General features: G+C 39.3%; 1 protein-coding gene across 1 annotated transcript; it reads left to right on the plus strand.

The window, feature by feature from the left end:
- Window positions 1-1,984: 1,984 nt before the first annotated feature.
- On the plus strand, window positions 1,985-21,018 carry klc3 (kinesin light chain 3). The gene is made up of 16 exons (XM_088345536.1): window positions 1,985-2,037; window positions 2,210-2,291; window positions 2,404-2,462; window positions 6,728-6,960; window positions 7,035-7,100; window positions 7,198-7,365; window positions 9,334-9,406; window positions 9,493-9,644; window positions 10,781-10,863; window positions 10,959-11,046; window positions 12,921-13,022; window positions 15,512-15,685; window positions 15,754-15,853; window positions 16,871-17,045; window positions 19,803-19,869; window positions 19,942-21,018. Exons 2-16 carry the CDS (start codon window positions 2,266-2,268, stop codon window positions 20,020-20,022), a joined length of 1,647 nt encoding a protein of 548 aa, XP_088201662.1. The 5' UTR covers window positions 1,985-2,037; window positions 2,210-2,265; the 3' UTR covers window positions 20,023-21,018.
- The last annotated feature ends 331 nt before the right edge of the window (window positions 21,019-21,349 follow it).

The following is a 21,349-nucleotide window of genomic DNA, read 5'->3' on the forward strand; positions in this document are numbered from 1 at the left end:
TCCATCGGAACATATAGTTGAGTATCATCTGCGTAGCAATGGAAACTGATATTATACTGGCGAATAATATCACCTAATGGAAACATGTAAATGCTGAAAAGAAGGGGGCCGAGTACTGAACCCTGCGGAACACCACAGGTAACACTAACGGGCTCAGATGTCATTTCGCCTTATTCAACACAGTGCGTCCTATAAGAGAGGTAGGATCTGAACCATAAGAGGACGGTTCCTGAGAGACCAATCCATTTCTCCAACCGTTCTAGTAAGATATTATGGTCCACAGTGTCAAAGGCAGCACTAATGTCCATCAGCAGCAAGAGTGATGAAGCGCCGGAGTCCATTACCAGGAGAAGATCATTGGTTACCTTAATCAGCCCAAAATTAGGAGTCTTGAATATTTTCACTGGTACCTTAACTGGCAGTAGCACGGCGGCGCAGTGGTTAGCGTGTGTGCGGCACAGTTCTAAGGTCTTGGGAACCTCCTGTGTGGGTTCAAATCCAGCTACCGGACTTCCTGTGCGGAGTTTGTATGTTCTCCCCGTGCTTGCGTGGGTTTCCTCCGGGCACTCCGGTTTTCTCCCACATTCCAAAGACATGAATTTCAGGCGGATTGGCCGGTCCAAATTGTCCTTAGGTGTGAATGAGCGAGCGAGTTGTCTGTCCCTGTGTGCCCTGCGATTGGCTGGCAACCAGTTTAGGGTGTCCCCTGCCCACTGCCCAAAGATTGCTGGGATGGGCTCCAGCACCGCCGCAACGCTACTGAGGATAAGCGGTGCAGCTAATGAGATGAGAGATGAGACCTTAACTGGTAAGATGCTAGCCTTACCCAGAGTAGTGGGTCCGCTCCCCAATCAAGTCAGTATAGGTTTTTGTGTAAGGTTTGAGGTTGGAAGTAGGGTTAGAGTTTTAGTTAGTGCTAGGGTTACTGTTGGAGCTCGGGTAACGGTTAGCCATTTGGTTGGAACTAGGGTTCAGGGGCGAGGGTTTCAGTTCTAATGTAGGGGCTTAAATCATAGCTTAAGATGCTTGCCTCACATCCACAGGGTGGTAGGAACAGTACCCAGTCAAGCTAGTCCAAAGGTTATGACTAGGGTTTTGGTTAGAGGTTCGGGTTTTAGTTGGAGCTAGGGATGGGGGGTAGGGTTTCGTCCCTAAACTAGAAATTTGATGTGTGTTCACCAGTAGCCCAACTGATAATATGCTTGCCCTACAAACACAGGTTTGATGGCCAGGCAAGCTAGTAGTAATGCCAGGCTTAGAAACACAAGCCTGTGAGTTAGAGATGTTAGGGGTAGTTTTGGAGTTTGGAATATGGATTTGGGTGGAGCTAGGGTTTTGGTGGGAACTAGGGTTAGAGGTTTATGGGTAATCCTTAACCAGTCAAGGTAGAACAAATGCTTACTTTACAAACACGGTGTTGTGGGTTAGATCTTTAGTCAAACAACTAGAAATGTTAGGGATAGGGTTGGCACATGGAGGGTTTTGGCTAGTGCTAGGTTTAGGGCTTGGTCGGACTTTGGGCTTGGTTTAGGTTTGTGGATTTGATTCCTGGTCAGGCCAGTACAGAGAGAGAAAAGAGTAGAATAAAGAGGGAAAAGAGAGAGGGATAATTAGTGTGAAATACTAATACGCAAGAGTGAAATACTGTAATACAAAGAGATAAAAGAGAGAACAGAGTAAAACGAAGAGAAAGAGGGAAAAAAGAACAAAAGAAAGAAAGATGAGGAATAAAGAAAGAGGAGAAAGACAGAAAAGGAGAAGAAAGAAAGAAAGAAAGAAAGAAAGAAAGAAAGAAAGAAAGAAAGAAAGAAAGAAAGAGGAGAAAGACAGAAAGAAAGGAATAAACGGACAAACAAACACTCATTAATCTAAAATGTAAATAACTAATTTACAATTGTGATACGGGACAACAACGACACCCAGGTGACGTCGTTTGGCTGCATTGGATGCTGGGAAAATTCGGATCAGGTAAGCCCTTCATGTCACAAAGCAACTGGAAAATCACAGGAAATTATTAGACTTTGCTTCCAGAATAAGGTATTACACTCACTTTTTATTGTCATTACTCTTCATAACTATTCTATAATACTTAAACGCCATTTTTTATTTAAAAAATTTATTTTTATAGGCAATAAATTGCATTTATTGCCTCTTTTTTTTATGTTTTGGCATGCTTTGTGACTTTTACTTTGTGATGTCATATTCGTAGGCGGAAGTGTCAGAGTACCAGATGCTGCTAGCAAGGCTGCTACAAGTGTCTCTGTGATGACAGCAGGTCGCGTAAGCAGCAGGTGGATCATTAACATTTTTATGAGTTTTTAACACCTAAAGTCTTCTCAGCATCACATAAACCGGGAGGAAAATGTCAATTAAATTATAAATATTACCTGCCTTAATGCCAAGACAACGCCTGGTGCAGGAAGATAAAACAGACGGGATCCCGGGGTGTGTGGACTTAGCAGGTAAGCTAAAAATAACTTGAAATGGGAGTGGAAATGAACCTGCGTCTTTCTATTTTGTTTACTTGTGGCCGAGGTTAAAAATGTTAACATATGTCGCTTGTTCTATTACAAACTTCACTTTCTTTAGCTAAAAAAATTACTCATATCGTGTTGGACGATTAATAAGGGAATTGTTATTATCGCTTGCGGCCCACGAAGTGTGGATAAATAACGTTTTGTTTTAATTGATGACGTCATTTTATATGGACATTTAAATCAACAATAGAACTAGTACAGTGCACCTATTTTTCCATTAAAATGTGTGCGTCTTTTAATTAAGACAATGTACTATCATAAGGCTTACTTTGTTCTTCGTGGTAACGTTTCACAACACGTAATAAAACATCATAATCATTTTCTATAGTCTCTTCTAACGTTGTTTAGTCATTAATTTTTATAAATAAAAAAAAAATAAGACTTGTAAAATGTTCCCAAAATAAACCTGTCAAAACCTTTTGGTTTCTCAAATATACACACATTAAAACAAACCCGCTTTCAAAACGTTTTTAAAATACGTAGTCTTATAATTACAAAAAAACAAAAAACTTGAAATGTATATATTAAATGTTCTCCACATTTAATTGCTGTAATTAAAAACACTGGAGTATTTTTGAGGGGAAAATTTTCCCCAAGTTTTTATTTTTAATTTGTACAAAACATCCATCCATCCATCCATTATGTGCACCGCTTATCCTCAGCAGGGTTGCGGGGGAGCTGGAGCCCATCCCAGCTATCTTCGGGCAGTGGGCAGGGGACACCCTGAACTAGTTGCCAGCCAGTCAGGGCACACAGAGACAGACAATTCGCCCGTTCATTCACACCTAGGGACAATTTGGACCGGCCATTTAACCTAACGTGCATGTTTTTGGAATGTGGGAGGAAACCGGATTGCCCGGAGGAAACCCACGCAAGCACGGGGAGAACATGCAAACTTTACACCGGAGGTTCGATATCATGACCTCAGAACTGTGCCGCGCACGCGCTAACCACTGCACCGCCGTGCTGCCCTTGTACAAAACAAAGATTTTTAGATAAATAATGTGAAAGAATGTTTCATTTTAAAGGGACAGTGTGTATTATTTGGCCACTCGATGTTGCTGTATGGTCGTACTGGCAAAAACGAGTGCTGAAAGCACAAGGAAGAATACAAGCTATGGAAATTTAAAGTGACCAAATCACAACACATTTCTCATTTTTTTTAGATAGATAAATAGATAGATACTTTATTCATCCCCGTATCCAGCGTTTCTCAAGGTTTTTGGTTTTGAGGGAACCCAGAGGAGAGATAGCTGACATAATTGACCACAACATTGATTGTGGTCAATTATGTCAGCTATCTCTCCTCAAGCTCATTTTATGTAAAACAAATACAAATTTATCAACTCAGGAGTATTTAAAAAATGCATTTTTATATCATAGTTCATGTATTTTTGCTTATTATCAAAATTAATGTTTTTTAATGAATTATTTTTTTTTAACTTTCAGGAGGCACCAAATAATACACACTGTCCCTTTGAGTCATATAAAATACGAATTATTTAAAAAAAAAAAGAGAAAGATTTTAAGCACAAAGCAAAATTATTTTTAAACATATTGTAGCATCTACAGTATATTTATGATTTGTCAAAAAAACCATGACCTTTTTCTTTATAATTTTGTTACATTTTTAAATTAACATTACAGTGGAACCTCGGTTCTCGACCATAATCCGTTCCATTTCTTTGTACGAAAACCGATTTGTAAGATCACTGAAGCCGTTTTTCCCATTAAAAGTAATGTAAAATTGTTTTAATCCGTTCCAACACCCTGAATGTTTATCTTGAATATTTAACGTAAAGCTAAACCAGGCTAATCGTACGTTCGCGTTAGCGTAATCTTCCGTACGAAAGATTACGCTAACATGAACGTGTAAAAATAAAAAAATCAGGTCGTTTACACGTCATTTAGCACCCGGGTCCCCACAACAAGTGGTGAGCGGTTAAAGGATAAAGAAAAGAATTATGAATAGGATTTCTTACCGGTCGGCAGAAGCCATGCTGTATTCCTGAAAGAAGGGAAACTCGCACACTTTCTTCATATTTTGCTATTATTTCTTTCTTAAATGCAATAGTTGTATGCACTACTCCTCTTTTTTTACCTGTAGCAACTTTGCTGCTTGCACCAACCTTCTTCCGAGGCATAATTAGGGGTTAAAACACTCCCTTCATCGCTTATGAAAAACGAAAACAGAAAAGGAGTGCGCGTTGCCGTGACAACAGCTCTTCACGAGGGGTGGGGGCAATTTACACTCGTACGCCGCTCAGCGTCGCCCCTAGCGTACCGGCGTTTGAACTCCGATTTTTTGACGAAAAGCGAAGCAAGAATTTCTCGAAATTTTTGGTCGAGAACCGATCTGTTCAAACTGAGAGGCGTTCAAAAACCGAGGTTCCACTGTACTTGTAATAATCAACATGCTCTGAGTAAGAATATGAACATACCATTAGCGCTTAATCTTTGTTTTCTTATTACATGTTTTGAATATGAATTCAAAAGCAGTAGATCATAAAAACAGGAAGTAAATAAGTAGTCAAGTTTATTTGCATAGCCCTTAATCACAAGGGGTCTCAAAGGGATGAACAGGTCACATATTATTGCAAACCACAGACTACTACTACACTATTCCCTGGTCTAAAACCTACATGATGGCAAGAAAAAACTCAATCAAACAAGAATCAAACAAAAGCTTAAAAATGGTGAGTATTTCTAACTTTTCTACTAACAGTGTTGGGTACATTACTGAAAAATAGTAATAAGTTACAGTTACTAGTTACTTCATTTTAAAAGTTACTCAATTATCTTCCCCCAGATAACTTACACCCGAAAGAATGTCGGTATTGCGAAAGAAACTAACTACTTACAAATAACCGTATGTACTTGCATGGAAGAAAAACCCTCAAAACTGCTTTAAAATAGCCAAATAATAGAAGAGAGAAGAAAACATGTCCACCAACCTGTCAAAGTAGTGAACCCTTCTTGTTTCTTAGCTTGCGCAATCTTGAGAGCTAGCAAACAAAAACTTAGCCGAGACACTCAATATCCATTTAGGAGCTTCATACCACTCAAAGATCTGCCTCTCCATTTCTGTGTACTCTCCAAGTATTTTTCTTTTTTTTCCTCGAGGCAAAAACAAAAATCAAAACAAATAAAAATACTCCAAATTCAGAACACATTTACCATAAATTCTGTGCTTACATGTGCCCCGTCGTTTTTCAATTGGTTTGTTTTGCCTGTGTAAAAAAAAAGTAAAGCCGAATGAGGGCTGATTCGTGAAAAATGTGTGCCCTATATTTTATAACAACTCCAACTTGTGTCGTTTGTGTACGAAATGTCTTTTTAAACCGGCTCTTGGAAGTGAACAAATGGAACTCCCCACAAATCAACAGTTGGTTCCCTACAAGTGCCTTTTTTTCTCTTGTGATTGGTCAATAAGCATATTTCGTCTGCATTCCGTGTTGTTGACTTTAAATTTGTTTGACCATAAAACAGGGTAAAATGGTTTTGTATTTTATCTTTTTTTGTTGATTTATAAATATTTGAATTATAGTTCCTGTGTTTTTCAGTGTAAACATGTTCATATAAAAAAATAAAGTTCATTGTTTTTACTTTTATCTCTTTTTCCTTTTGTTGATGTATTTTTTTCTCTTGTTTCTTTTTTTCATTTTTCCTTATTTTTCCCATTTTAAAAGTAATTCAGTGCATTATGTTACATCATAATTAGTAAAAGCAACAAAACCACCTGAAGGGCCTTTTGGGACCAAAAAGAGCCGCTTCTTTTCAGTGGGCCGAGCCAAAAAAACGGTTCTCTAAATATATTTGGAACTCTAATCTCCAAGTAAACTCTTTAAAGATGTCACTGCAGTGTTTCGTATTTGCTTAAAAATGTTTAAATTCTTTGACATACAACTTCTTTTTAAAGTTACAAAATAAGTTACATTCCCTTGTAACAAGTTAATTTTACTATAGAGGGATTCAGTTACTAACTTAGTTACTTTTTGGAAGAAGTAGCGAGTAACTATAACTAATTACTTTTTGAAAATAACATGCCCGACACTGCTCATTACTGAGAAAAGAAATTGCATTCCATAATGCTTTAGTCCATTAACAACCGCAGCAAATATTCTAATGTTCTGGAAAGTCAATTTTAACTGAAAATACTTTTTTTTTTTGCTTGCTGTACGACGCTTAAGGAGTTGCGGCCATGTTGTCGGCGGAGGAGATCCTGTGTAATACGCAACAGGTGATCGCCGGGCTGGAGGCGCTCCGGGGTGAGAACCACAGCTTGCTAGAGAGCCTCCAGGAGGCGGTTCAGAATCCAGAGATGGCGGCCCTGGAGGGTGGTGTGGGCAGCGTGGAGCATGAAAAGAGCGGCATCATACGACAGTCGCTGGAGAGGATCGAGTTGGGACTCAGCGAAGCTCAGGTCTGCTCCGAAACGTTGAGCATACTAAACGTCGACTTCAAAAGTCTGAGTTCGTGTGCTCCATGTGTTTTCAGGTGATGATGGCGCTGTCGGCTCATTTGGGTTCACTGGAGGCTGAGAAGCAGAAGCTGCGAGCTCAGGTGAGAAAACGGACATGTGTGTTTGAAGAGAAAACGTCTTCAAACACAAGGATCCGTAAAATCGTCTGCTTTTTTTCTTTGTTTTTCGTGGTTTCAGGTGCGGCGCCTGTGCCAGGAGAACCAATGGCTGCGCGACGAGCTGGCGGGAGCCCAGCAGCGTCTGCAGGAACGAGAGCAGGACGTGGTCACGCTGGAAGAGCAAAACAAACATCTGCAGTTCATGGCTTCCATACGAAAGTACGACCAGGAGGAGGCGCCGCCACCGGTGAGGGCGCGCACACTGCATAGCACGGAAACGAAAGTTACCAATAGAACTGCGGTCCATGAGTCCCGGACGATTGCCAGAGACGGTGCTCAAAGTTGTCAGTGGGGACGAAATAAAGAATCAGTTGACGCTGAAAATTCTAGTCCAAAGTTAGACAAAGAAGAATCATATATTTCTCCCCTATTTCCACTCTTCATCTCCATTGTTTTTCTTTTACCTGATATATTTGTCTTACAATCATCTTCATTTTACTACGGTTTGGTATTGGCTATCATCTTTTAACTCAATTTGGAATTTGATGAAAAAAATAATTCCATGTTTCTGTTGGCTTAAGAGTTATCACATATATTATATTATATTATATTATCTCATCTCATCTCATTAGCTACACCGCTTATCCTCAGTAGGGTCGCGGGGGTGCTGGAGCCCATCCCAGCAATCATCGGGCAGTGGGCAGGGGACACCCTGAACTGGTTGCCAGCCAATCGCAGGGCACATGGGGACAGACAACTCACTCGCTCATTCACACCTAGGGACAATTTGGACCGGCCAATTCACATGAAATGCATGTTTTTGGAATGTGGGAGGAAACCGGAGTGCCCGGAGGAAACCCACGCAAGAACGGGGAGAACATACAAACTCCGCACAGGAAGTCTGGAGCTGGATTTGAACCCACGCAGGAGGTTCCCAAGACATGAACTGTGCCGCACATGCGCTAACCACTGCGCCGCCGTGCTGCCTATATTATAATATATTATATTATATTATATTATAATATATTATATTATATTATATTATATTATAACTACATGATTAAAACCACACTTTCCAAACAATGTTGATTGGGAAATTGGTCATAATGGTTTAGGCCATTTATCTAAAACTACTTTTATATTTTTAATTCAATAAATGATATAAATATCAATTGTCTTAAAGTACAACACAATACAATATTTCAAGAAAATGGCAAAAACAAAAACAGGTCTTTAAAGTTAAATTTCATCATACATTTTTAATGCAATAAAATATTCTACTCTGATTATATTTTAAAACAACATTTTTACAGTTGGTGGTATGTTACATTTTCTTTCTTCACTTCAAAAAGTAACACTGTTCCCAATGACTTTTCATCGTATTTTGTAAATTTATTGTCATTTATATTTTGAAAATATTAATTTTTTGGGGTAATATTTGGGGCGATTTTACCTCTAGTAGCATTTATGTCTTTTTTACAGTGCATGTACCAGAGCTGTAGCCAGCACTTGTTTTCTTATTTCATGGTCAGTTGTTATTGTTCTAATTGCCAAAAAGAGCGAGTTATCATTTAAAAACAATTCCCAAGCATAGATGAAATCATTTTTGGATTCAACTGTGGTTTAGTCGCAAACATGCCACAAAATAAGTACAAACTTTGATCTTGTTTTTCAAAGTAAAGCTTATATTCAAATACTTGGACCTGAGATCGAAAACAAAAATGATTATATGTTCTGTTAGTCATAATTTAGTTGAATAGTTTTATTTTCTAATTGCCATATTTTTGCACTTATTTGTTATATAAATGGGTTCCAATTATTTATTTATTTTTTTCATTTCAAGGGACAGTGTTTTGACCACTAGATGTTGCTATATTGTGGTCATGTAACCGAAAATGAGTTCATAAAGGCACAAGAATGAATACAACTTAAGTAGAGTTAAAGGAACAATACTGGACCATATAAGTATTTAAAACATGCACTTGATAGTTCATGTATTTTATCTTAGCTTTTGAATAAATATGATTATTTTTCTACCACAAGGTGGTGCTACATATTACACACTTTCCCTTAAGTAGAGTTGTTGGTTCGTTGTGACATTTGCACATTTTCTATGTATTTTCTTTTCAATTTTTTTCCACATTTGTCGTAAAATTCAGTTTTTGTGTGATTTTATGTTATTGGGTGCTTGTATGTGTGTGTGTAATACATCCAGGATGACAAAAACACATCTTCCAACAAAGAGCTAGATGACCTTTTCCCTGCCGAGGATGAGGAGGCACCACAAAGTATTCTTTACACTCAGACACCACTGTGTTTATTTCAACAAAATCATGCGAAGGACTCAAATATGTGTATGTTGCGTTTGTGTCAGTGTCGCAATCTCAGCAACATCACAGCAGCGCGGCAGCGGCGGCCCAACAAGGCGGTTACGAGATTCCCGCTCGACTCCGAACGCTCCACAACTTGGTCATTCAGTACGCCTCTCAGGGTCGATACGAGGTGGCTGTGCCTCTTTGCAAACAGGTGAGAAATTACACAATCAGCTTACCCAAAATGCAAAAGGTAATCCCAAATTCTTAAACATGCAAAATGTGAGGAAATAGTGCATGGTTTTTCACATAAAATCTGTCTTGTCTTTGTCATACTAAGCATTGACTTAATCGAAGGAACACCAGCATTCTAGCAAGCCAGTCGCCATATTGTTTTTCATGTTATAATTAAGTTTTTTTAAGTCAAGTTTTTATAGTATTTGTAGTTTTTGTGGGGAATTCCTATGTGTTGTGTCAGAGTTGCTTTAATAGTACAACAAGGGGTGAGCAGCCAATAGGGGGGTAATTGGAGAAAAAAAAAAAAAACGGAGAGTAGCCAATGGGGGGCTGACCCGGACCGATAATTGAAAAAGCGGCCACAGCCTCGGCGGAAACAGGTGAGGCTGGCCGACCAAAAAACATGCAATGAGCAGCCAGGCTAACTGGGAACCAACAACAAAAATCAGCAACAGCTACGCCAACAAGCAAAAAGCCGGACAAACAAACAAACCAAGGAAGTCCGGAAAACCAGCGCTAACACCTGGTAGCCGATCAAAAAACACGCTGTGAGCAGCCAGGCTAACCGGGAACCAACAACGAAAAGCGGCAACGGCGATTTTGGCAAAGCCGCCTGGGAATAGACCAAGGGACAGGGCAAAACCAGCGCTAATGCTAAGCTAGTCGTCCAAACTACACACATTGAGCAGCCAACGAGATCCAACCTAGAGCAGACAAAACAAGAAATCTCTCAGCAGCCCTGAAGGTAACGGAGAGATAACCAGACAAAATTATAACAACCGGGACACTCGCTACAAAAACACAAACAAGAAGCCATATTCACCTATATCTAGGCAGATTAGCAGTATGCGATCGCTGTTCACGACTATTGCCATCTGTTTTAGAGTTGTGTTTATGGTATTCACCATTTTGTAAATGTTGTGTTCCTTCAATTACGTCACAGCCCTAAAGTAAACAGCTCCATTGGTTCAACCCATAGAATACATTTCTCGAGTCCCCTTGAGCATGGCATATTTTGCACGATTTGTTCATAATTGCGGGGAGTAAGACTACACGTTTTGTTCCTATTTGAAAAAAGAAAATCTGTTTGGTAAATCCTTTAACGCTCCGCAGGCCTTAGAAGATTTGGAAAAGACGTCGGGCCACACCCACCCTGACGTGGCCACCATGTTAAACATTCTGGCGCTGGTGTACAGGTGAGGCTGGTTGCTATAGAAACACAGACTGGTGCTTTAACTTAAAAACGTAATTTGATTTTTATATCATGATATGTGTTTACTTTTGTACTTAGAGACCAAAACAAATACAAAGAAGCCGCAAACCTGCTAAATGACGCACTGACCATCAGGGAGAAAACACTGGGACTGGACCATCCAGCTGTAAGTTGCAAATAAACACACATGTCTGCAGTAAAAACCAGCTGGCTACAAGGCTGGCCTGCAAAAATTTTTCATGTAACTGTAAATGGGGAAAGAAATATAATGTCAACAGTGAAGTCTGAATATGCATATGTGCAGTGTTTTTCAACCAGTTTGCCAGGAGACCTTGTCTAGCATGCCGCAGGAAATTGGCCTAAAAAGCGTGCCAATGTTCAGTACCTTTGCCTTCTTCCTGTGATCAGCCGAGTAACTAACAATCATTTATGTCTTTAGTTGGCAGCAGATTACTATAATTTTTCTTTTTTATATAATTCACTGTGAACTAATTAACTACTCATGAGATCTTACAGAGAAATTTAATAACTTATTTTGTTTGATGAAGCAGTTTAAGATTTCCCTGCGAAAAAATATAATAAAAAATAGTAGGGGATGGTTGGTCTCCTAATGACTCCCAACACATCAGTTGGGTTGAGCAAGGGGGCTGGGTATCCCCTCCTCTGTATCAAACTCCCAGAAAGAGTCAGAAATGTGAATGTGTTCTTGACTCTCGCCACCTCCCACTACAAGGATATGGCTCTGGTGTGTGTGTATGTATGTATGTATATATATATATATATATATATATGGGTCCCGGGGACTCGCATGCTCAAAATCTATGGGTCCCGACAGAGATTTATGGGTCCCCAAAATTTTGTGTGATCGAGTTTGAAATTGTAAATTGGCGACGAATTTATAATATAAACCTATATTTTCATTCAGTTTTAATCATCACACTTAATTGGTTATACAAAGCAGTTATCACTTGAGATTTTTCAGTTCACAAAAATATTGTACATTATACAAAATTATATTGCTGAAATATTAGTCTATATATTCATGCAGTTTTAATCACTTCAGATTTTTCAGTTCATATATTTTCGTGGTTTGCTGTCCCGCCACAGTTGTAATGCCTTCTCAAGGTCCAATTGTTTGGTAAGATGCACCTTCATAAGCTTGTGTTGTTGTGTTGCTGGGTGCACGCATCACAGAACATGTAGCCTCCATTATCATCCTCATAGCGTACCCAGGAGTATAATTTATTCCATTTTGGCAGAAAAGTCCTTTTCTTGCTAGGGGTATTCTTTTGTTTATTTTCTTTCGTCTAATCGTTCGCTTCAACACACGTGTTTTCCTTGCCTGCGCGATCTTCTGAAGAAATTCCCTGCCGTTTTTTTGTGCCGGAATTATTGCCGTTGTTACCACTTTCTGTATTATGTTTTGACTAATTACTGACACTGAAGAAATTACCAATTTTTTGTTGATTTGCACCTAATACCAACTGTTTTTCCGGAGGCATACTTCTCTTTCACTGGACAACCGCCACAACAATGACGTAATCTTGAAGCAACGAGATCTCGTTTGCCGAGATCGGCGCGAAACCAAAACAACAATGGCGGATCTGCCTGACGAAAAGTTTGGAGTGCTGTAAATCTTTAAAAAAAAAAAGTAATCGGGTAATAATGACAATTTTTTGTCAAAAAAGATGCGTCCCGGGGACGCACATTGATTTGACACTATGCGTCCCCAGCAAAAATGATGCGTTTAAGACGCAGGGACGCGGGCAAACGAGAATACTGTATATATATACATATATATATTCTTTGAGCCTTGGTGACCACAAATGATGGAAAAAAAAAACATTATACCGTCAATTGAGTTAACACAATTTAAGCTGGATTCATTTTTAAACATTTTTGACGGACTGTGTGTCTAAAGATTTTTCAATGACAAAAGGTGTGCCTATTACTACATGGCCCAGTTGCACTTGCAATGGGTTTGTAAATTCCTCGCTCTTTCCTCTCAGAAGTCTAAGAACCGGTGTTTGTGTGTTGTAGGTGGCTGCCACTCTCAACAACCTGGCAGTTCTTTACGGCAAGCGGGGCAAATACACGGAGGCTGAGCCACTTTGCAAACGTGCGCTGCAGATCCGAGAGAAGGTGAGGGGAAAAATGTGAACATTTATTAGTTATGAAAAATGAATAACTGTCGATTTAAAAAAACAATAGTTGGAATTTAATCCCTTAGCAATACTGTCAAATAAAATGTCAATAAAATCCGAATCCGAGACGTACCCAAAGTTAATTGAATGCTGTTCTTGAACTGTTTGGAGATAATGGATTGTCTTTTTTGAAAGGTAACACTCTGGGTTTGATACCAAACTGCTACTAACCTTGAATAATCTAAGTTGAAACACAGAAATAGAACGTTTTTATTGTATTTTGAAAAGTGTCGCATGGGGATCTTAGCTGGAAAACAGCTGAGACATTAGCATGAAGCCATACCTGGTCCCATGTCAGGTCAGGTCAGGTCAGGTCAAGTCATGTTTATTTGTACAGCTCTTGATTACAAAAAGTCTCAAAGGGCTGCACAGTCCACCATTACAACAGCTTTGAATAAATCCTACTAGTCAAGTCATTTTTATTTGTATAGGCCTTAATCACAAAAAGTCTCAATGGGCTTCACAGGTTATTACACATAAGCAGTTTAGGTTATTCAAATGCTATAGAGTAAAAGTGAGTTTTAAGCTTAGATTTAAACATTTCCACTGAGGTTGCAGATCGGATCTCAGGGAGAAGAGCATTTCACAACACCGGTGGCCGGATGGAGAACGCTCTCGAACCTGCGGAACACTTCTTGGCTCTTGTTACTAGAACAAGCCTATACATTATAAAGTAGTCCCTTGCTATATTGTGCTTCACTTTTCGTGGTTTGCATACTTTGCGATTTGTGCATTGTGCATTGGGTTCTGTATACTGATTGGCTCAACAGTCACTCTGCCTTTTATCGATCTCTGCGTCATTAACGTTGCGGTTTAATACACTAACGTAAATCAGCTTCCTGAATTTATATTACGCAAGTGCAAATTCTCTTGAAATTTCGTGTTTCGTGAACTTTAGCGAGTAGCTCAAGTCTCAAGTCAAATGTGATCACAATCTGAAAAACTAAACATTGTATTTTACACATTTGGGGACGCCCAGTTTATAGCTCTTAAACCTCTGCTAATTGTGTATTTTACTTTGGCCATTTTTAGACATTGTGAAAGAGTTGTAAATGTTTTACTTCTCTTTCTAGAAGTCAATCACTGATTGTACACACTTGTGCATGGTAATTGCGCGTAAAAACGGATCCCGAGTTATGTTGCGCACGATTATTTTTGGCTATGAGTTGAATGCACATGGTAAATATTCATATATTTATGTTGGGAATTTTATTGGCTAACTAATGTGTCAATCATTGTTTGAATCAGTCTCTACTGGCTGAAGATTTTTGAAGGCTGAGGCTATCGCGGCCTAAGGACTGTGAAATTAAAAAGTTTGCAATTGGAGGAAAGCGGTGTCAATCAAATGGTCAGAGGGTAACAGCCATATTGGAAATCATCGTCCGAGTTTGTTTACTTTTAAAAAGGAATTACGAGGCGAAACAAACGGATTACAACAAGGATCGTCAATGTTGCAGTAATGCTTTCAGTCAAATTTTTGTTTTAAACTGCCTTTCAAGATGAAATGTTTGTTTTTGGTCTTATGGATTTTTTGGCTGGTGCGATTTATACTCCGGAAACTATGGTTATCAAAATTAAATGTTACTACATACGGTAACCATTAATGAGTCAATAAATTTAGTTTATTAGTCATGCCAAGTCAAGTCATGTTTATTTGTATAGCCCTTAATCAAGAGTCTCAAAGGGCTGCACAGATTATTGCAAACGACGGACTATTATTACAGACTATTATTACACCATACCCTGATCTAAAACCTACATGAGGGCAAGGAAAAACTCAAAAACCTCAACATGAGGAGAATGAAGGGACCACACATGAGGTCATCCCACTTCCAGGATGACCAGGCTGCAATGGATGTTGCAACAACATAATACACAGATATTGTCAACAAAAAATATAGGTTATTCATATGCTGTAGAATAGAAGTGTGTTCTAAATATAGATTTAAACAGTTCCACTGAGGTTGCAGATTGAATCTCAGGCAGGAGAGCATTCCACAACATCGGGGCCCGAATGGAGAACGCTCTAAAACAAATTTCATAACTATTGTTTTTTTTTTTTTCACAAAAAAAAGAACCCAAATCTGATTTTTTTCTTTTATGCTCTTCCAGTAGTTTCGATTTCATGGGTCTTATGTATGAAAAATGATTCACCTAAGACTATTTTTAAGGTGCATGGTTATTACATTAATCTATTGATTTAATATATTAGAATAAACCATATGTTTTTTTTCTCATATGTTGAAAAAAAAATATTGTAGCATATTTTTTTGTATCATAAATATTTGTTTTACAGGTTAGATAGCCCTTATCAATTAGAATCTTTCTTTCACTCAGAACAAAATGAAAAAGGAATCAATGTATGAAAAATAAACAGTGCAAATGACAGTATTTTTTTCTGTTTTTTTATTTTTGTTCTGCCCTCAGGTGCTGGGCACGGAGCATCTGGACGTGGCCAAGCAGCTAAACAACCTGGCGCTTTTGTGTCAGAACCAAGGCAAGTACCAGGAAGTCGAGCGCTACTACGATCGAGCGTTGCACATTTACCAGAGCAAGCTGGGACCCGACGACGCCAACGTGGCCAAGACCAAAAACAACCTGGTGAGACCGCCAAAAACCTCCTCTCCTCGACCTCTCCTCTTCCTTACCTCCTCGGTCTTCCTTGCCAGGCCTCCTGTTACCTCAAGCAGGGAAAGTACCGCCAGGCCGAAGCGCTCTACAAAGAGATCCTCACCCGAGCGCACGAGAAGGAGTTTGGATCTGTGGAAGGTAAGCACGAACATCACCATGACTGCAAGAAAGGTCGCTAAATAATTCCTTTTTTTTAAAAAAAGCAATTGTCTACTGTTTGTTTTTCTTAAGTGAATTGGGAATTGGGGTGTTTGATTCCCAGTGCCGGGTGTTGCGACACATTGGTTGGGTAGAACTATCGTCATGACATCTACAGTACTCGGTCGCACATGCGTGTATGGTAGTGGACCCCAGATTAATTGGGGATAAAGCGAAAAAAAAAAAAATACCTTTATAGTTTAGTAGACACTTGAAATAAGGAGAGAACACATCAATGAACTTTTGGCTTGCACTAGAACAGTGTTTCCCAATTATTATCTTCTGCATAACACTGTATCCTTTTTAAAGGTAGGTTGAGTTCTCCTTAAATGTTTAATATGAAATATTTGTGTTAACAATGCCCAACTGAGTTCAAAGAGCCTCTATGTACTGTATATTTTTTTCCACCTCCTCTATCTACTTTTATCTATTACCCTCGGTGTTCCGGCTACAGAGCGCATTAGGCTGGAGCAAAGGAGGCAAGGGGATGGGAGTAGAAGAGGGATTTCCTGCGCGTACCTGCAATTTTAATTTGTTCTAGGATTAAAATGGTGAAAGTAAGAAAAAAACAGTTTCAAATAGAGTCCAAATGCCAACCCAAACCCCCAAAAAAGGAAAAAGGAAGAGTTAGTTCGAGCGCATCTATAAATTTCACATACTTGCACCCTCAACAAAATAGGTTGACATAAGCTGCAACGGTGAGTTGACCCAGAACAAAAAAACTAGAAATAGCTTTAACAGAAATATTTAAGGACTTGAATGAGAGCACTATATTGCTTTGAATGAAAGCACCACTATATTTTTTACATGAAAGCAATTATTCTGTTTCAGAGCTTAGTTTTTATCACATTAATATGGTATTTTTCATTTATTAATGGCCATTTACTTTTATTTTTATAGATATAAGGTTTATCATTTCAACCTTTACCCCCTGTTTGCCCTCTTGGTGTTTCTCAGGCGACGCCCGACCCAACTGGGCGGGTACCAGGGATCCATCGGGGCAACAGGACGTCCCGTTGAGGCGAAGCGGTTCCTTTACCAAACTGCGAGAGTCTATTCGGCGAAGTAGCGAGAAGCTTGTGCGCAAGCTCAAGGGCGTCGACGTGGAGGAAGCCACCCCCATGAATGCTGGGTACGATTTCGGAAAAACGACACGTTTTAAGGTTATCAAGACAAACAGAAATATGTGACCAGTGTGGGGTGTTACTGGAAAACGGTAAATAGTTACTTCATTTAAAAATGAATTTACCTCCTAGAGTACTAGCGCCAATAACCATACTTTGAAAGTATGTTGCATGTTACAAATGACCCCGTACCGTATTTTCCGGATTAAAAGTCGCTCCGGAGTATAAGTTGCACCAGCTAAAACAATGGCATAATTAAAAAGGATAAACCATATACAAGTCGCACCGGAGTAAAAGTCACATTTTCGGAGGAAATATATTTGATAAAACGAAACATCAAAAACATACACATCATCTTGAAAGGCAATTTAAACTAAAAGTGAACAAGGGGCTGAATTAATTTGTACGTTATACGAACATTGCATGCTCGACATGCTTGTTAATTTCAGTAAAGATGTAACATACTAACGGATGTTCAGATAATTTGAGCATGAAGAACATGCTTCTTCATTTTAACTACAAATCGCTAAATCCAATGACATGTCATCTGGGACACTGTAACCGGCTTTTCAGCACAACACAAGTTTGAAAGGATCAACACTGGCTTAGCGCGCCCTCTTGCGGTCAAATGTGAAAATAACATGTGGAATTTTATACTGGTAAGAATGTGTCAAAAATTTCACAGATAAGTCTATCCGGATTATAAGTCACACCCTCAGCCATACTGGGGGAAAAAACTGCAACTTATAGTCTGGAAAATACAGTTGTACTCGCATATAAGCCGACCCCCTAAAACAGCTTTAAAATAGCCGAATACTAAAAGAAATAGAAAAAGTGTACACCAACCTGTGAAAGCAATGAACCTTTTTCATATTTCTTTGCTTGTCCAATCCACTCGAAGATCTCCATTTCTGGGTACTGCCCCTTTTTTATCTGCTGTTCTCATGTTTGGCCTTAGGTGCTATTTCCACTGATCATCTAGCATTGTCTCCTTTTACATGAAACTTTCTTGCTGCTTTCAGGTTGCTTTGTTATTTTTAGCTTTAGGACAGCAGTATAGGCCTGATGTTTTCTTTTTTCTCCAAGCATGGTGTATTGCAAAGATATTTTTACAAATAAAATTATGAAAATTCAGCACAACACAGCAAAACCAAGTATGTGTATATAAGCACCCATTTACTCTTGCCTAAACACTATGATTTTACAACATCTTAACAAACGTTATATGCGTTCATAACCACATATTCCGATTGTAATTTGATTTTATTGCCCCAGAGGTATATCAATAGTTACATTTTATTGCATTTTATAAGCCAGAATATGGCTTGGCTTACTCAACTGTTACCTCAAAAATAAATTGGGTCAAATATGTTTGCAGTAACAACCCCTACAAAATTGCTTCCTCCCCCAATTTCATACGTTTATCGTTTCAAATCATGAACGCTGATATGTGACATCTGAAAAATGGTCACAAGTTTATAATGTATTATTTTTTGTGTTGATTGTACGGAAAATAAGCCAATTTGATGTAGTATAGTTCACAAATTTGACCAAAAGAGGGAGTATGTTGCTTTTGCATGGTGCAGTACTATGTAATGGAAAGGAGACTCTGTACCGAGGCCAGGAGAGCTGGACCTATGTAGTGGAAAGGAGCCATAAGCTGACCCCTTATTTCAGTATTTTATAGTTTTAAATTCGGCATGGATGGAAGTATATACGGTAGGAAGAATATCTCAATGAGGAGAAATTCAGCGCCCTCATACTCTGTGCTTTAGGCGGCGCTACTGTCAGTTGTACCCCCCCCCCCCCCCCCCCCCCCCCTGTGCACAGTGCGGGTGGATTGTGACAACATAAGTTATGCAGCAGTATTCAGGAGTGAGAAGACATTGAAGTTCATGATCTGCACAAAATGAGTAGCTAAAAAAACACTGAAACCTTGTCACTATGTGGAAGATTGCATTGGAAAAGTAACGTATTTTCTGCACTATAAGGCACACCACCAAAAATCCATCCAATATCTGCACCGCTTATCCTCAGTAGGGTCGCGGGGGTGCTGGATCCCATCTCAGCTGTCTTCAGGCAGTGGGCAGGGGACACCCTCAATCGGTTACCAGCCAGTCGCAGGGCACACAATGACAGACAATTCGCTCGCTCATTCACACCTAGGGACAATTTTGACTGGCCAATTAACCTGACATGCATGTTTTTGGAATGTGGGAGGAAACCGTAGTGCCCTGAGGAGACTCACGCAAGCACGGGGAGAACATGCAAACTCCACACAGGAGGTTCAATCTCATGACCTCAGAACTGTGCTGCATATGCGCCAACCACTGCGCCGCCGTGCTGCCCACCACCAAAAATCTTTTGTCATATATTTTCCATACATAAGGCGCACCAAACTATAAGGCGCTACAGTAAACGCATCAACAAAACAGTCAGGTCAGCCAAACTTTATTAACCCCTTAGCGTGATGATTGACACATTGGTTAGGATATGAAACGCAGGTATATATTTCCCAGCATGCACCACGCACTACTTCTATGGGAGAAAAATCGAGTTGGCGGCTGCTTACCGTAGTTGCGAGACCTGTTGCGACTAAGTATTGATCCATATACAAGGCAAGGCGCATGGTCATTTTTGGGAAAAAATGATTTTAGGTGCGCCTTATAGTGCGGAAATTACAGTTATTGCGTTCGATGAACAAGTTCCTTCATGACACGTTGGCCCAACCACTGTATATTTTCTAACCCTGTTTTCTTATCCAGGATGAAAAGAGCCAATTCGCTTAATGTACTGAACGTGGGCTGCGGTGAAAGTCCTGACCGCCCTCAAGTGAGCGAGCGCCGCGTTAACAGTCCGTTTATTTACGCAAGCTAATTTGGTGTTTTCGCTTTTTCCTGTCAGCCGCGCTTCTTGGCCGACCATCGAGGACTCAGCACCAGCACGCAGAGCCTAAACAGGCGAGGATCACTCGGGACCAGTTGATCGGCACACGCTTCTCAAGCCTCTTTTCTCAACATTGTTTTTTTTTTCTGCCCTTTTTTGTTTCCAGCTTTTGTGAATGTCATGAAATGTATGAAGTTGCACTTTCCCAGGGAGCATCAGAGCTGTTTTTTTTTTTTTTTTTTTAAAACATCATGGAGTTATTTTTAATTCATGAAGGCATGTTGATGTGTGAATGCCCATGATTTTTTTTTGCTGGGTTTTGTGTGAAAGGCAATGATAGATTTCATGCTTGGTTAAAAGAAATGGTGATCTGGCTACTTTCCATGCCAATGTTTTTACAGGGAAAAAAAACATCGGCCACCACATTAACATTATTGCTATTACCACACTCATCCATCCATTTTCAGGCCCATTTGGAACTAAGTAATGTTACATTGCTAACTAGTGGCCCAGCTAACTTATTTCACTTTCTTCTGAATAATTTCACTTTTTCACAAACGTACATTCCAGTTGAAGTGATTCCTTGAATTTCTCGCCACAGGACAAATTCACATTACAGATGATTTTCGGAAGGTTTTACATTCCAAACAAGTATTGCAATATTTGCCTTTTGTCAGCTACATGGTTTGTTTACATGGAACTGTTTTTTTCCTCTCATACTACTGACGGAACTGACTTCACTATGAGAAAATGATTGCACGTTTTAAATGGAAGCGTATCAGGGACTGACCCTAAATATTTGTTGAGCTGTAGTGGACCTCCGAAGACAATTTCATGATCAATTTTGCGATGGCGTAGTTTTAAAAAAAGATATATTTATGTATTGATAACCTTTCTACTCTTAGAGAAAATGGTGTTTTCTGACTTTTTTACTTGCTATTCTGCTTTTACAGTCACAGTTGTAAATGTTGCGGTGGCGGAAAATGTCAAAACTGTTTAGAAGAAACGATGTGTTTGCGTTTTCTAAGATTGTCTCTGGTCTATTTGAATCTTTTAATTATGACGGGAAGTTTAAATAAAGGCCAGCAAGTTTTAGTTTGTGTTTGCTTTTATGGCACACAACAGTACTTTTTAACAGTGATTACAGTAATCCTGTTTCTTTTTCAGGGGTTACGAAAAGAACCTGTGAGACAGAAATATATAAACAAACCCCATTTTTTTATACATTTAAATCAGGAATGAAAATCCATTTCCTTTGGATGTAATCCAGTTTTAGAGGCAAAATTGGTGACCTACGTGAATTGTGTAGATCAGAGGGGAACACATTTTGAGGGGGGAAGGGGGGTTTTGTGAAATTTTACAGGGAAGGAAGCCAGTGTTTGAATTCAAATCAGTGTAGTTGGCACAGGCAGGCGTATTTGCCATT

This window comes from Urocampus carinirostris, chromosome 10 (assembly GCF_059441175.1).
Source record: "Urocampus carinirostris isolate Australia breed hairy pipefish chromosome 10, RoL_Ucar_1.0, whole genome shotgun sequence".
Lineage (NCBI taxonomy): Eukaryota > Metazoa > Chordata > Actinopteri > Syngnathiformes > Syngnathidae > Urocampus > Urocampus carinirostris.

Bases quoted from the DNA above. Each gene is read 5' to 3' on its own strand.
- klc3 (XM_088345536.1), top strand. From the start codon at position 2,266: ATGACAGCAGGTCGCGTAAGCAGCAG. The intron at 13,023-15,511 runs GTGAGGGGAAAA...TTCTGCCCTCAG, and splicing joins CGCTGCAGATCCGAGAGAAG to GTGCTGGGCACGGAGCATCT. The intron at 17,046-19,802 runs GTACGATTTCGG...TTTCTTATCCAG, and splicing joins GCCACCCCCATGAATGCTGG to GATGAAAAGAGCCAATTCGC.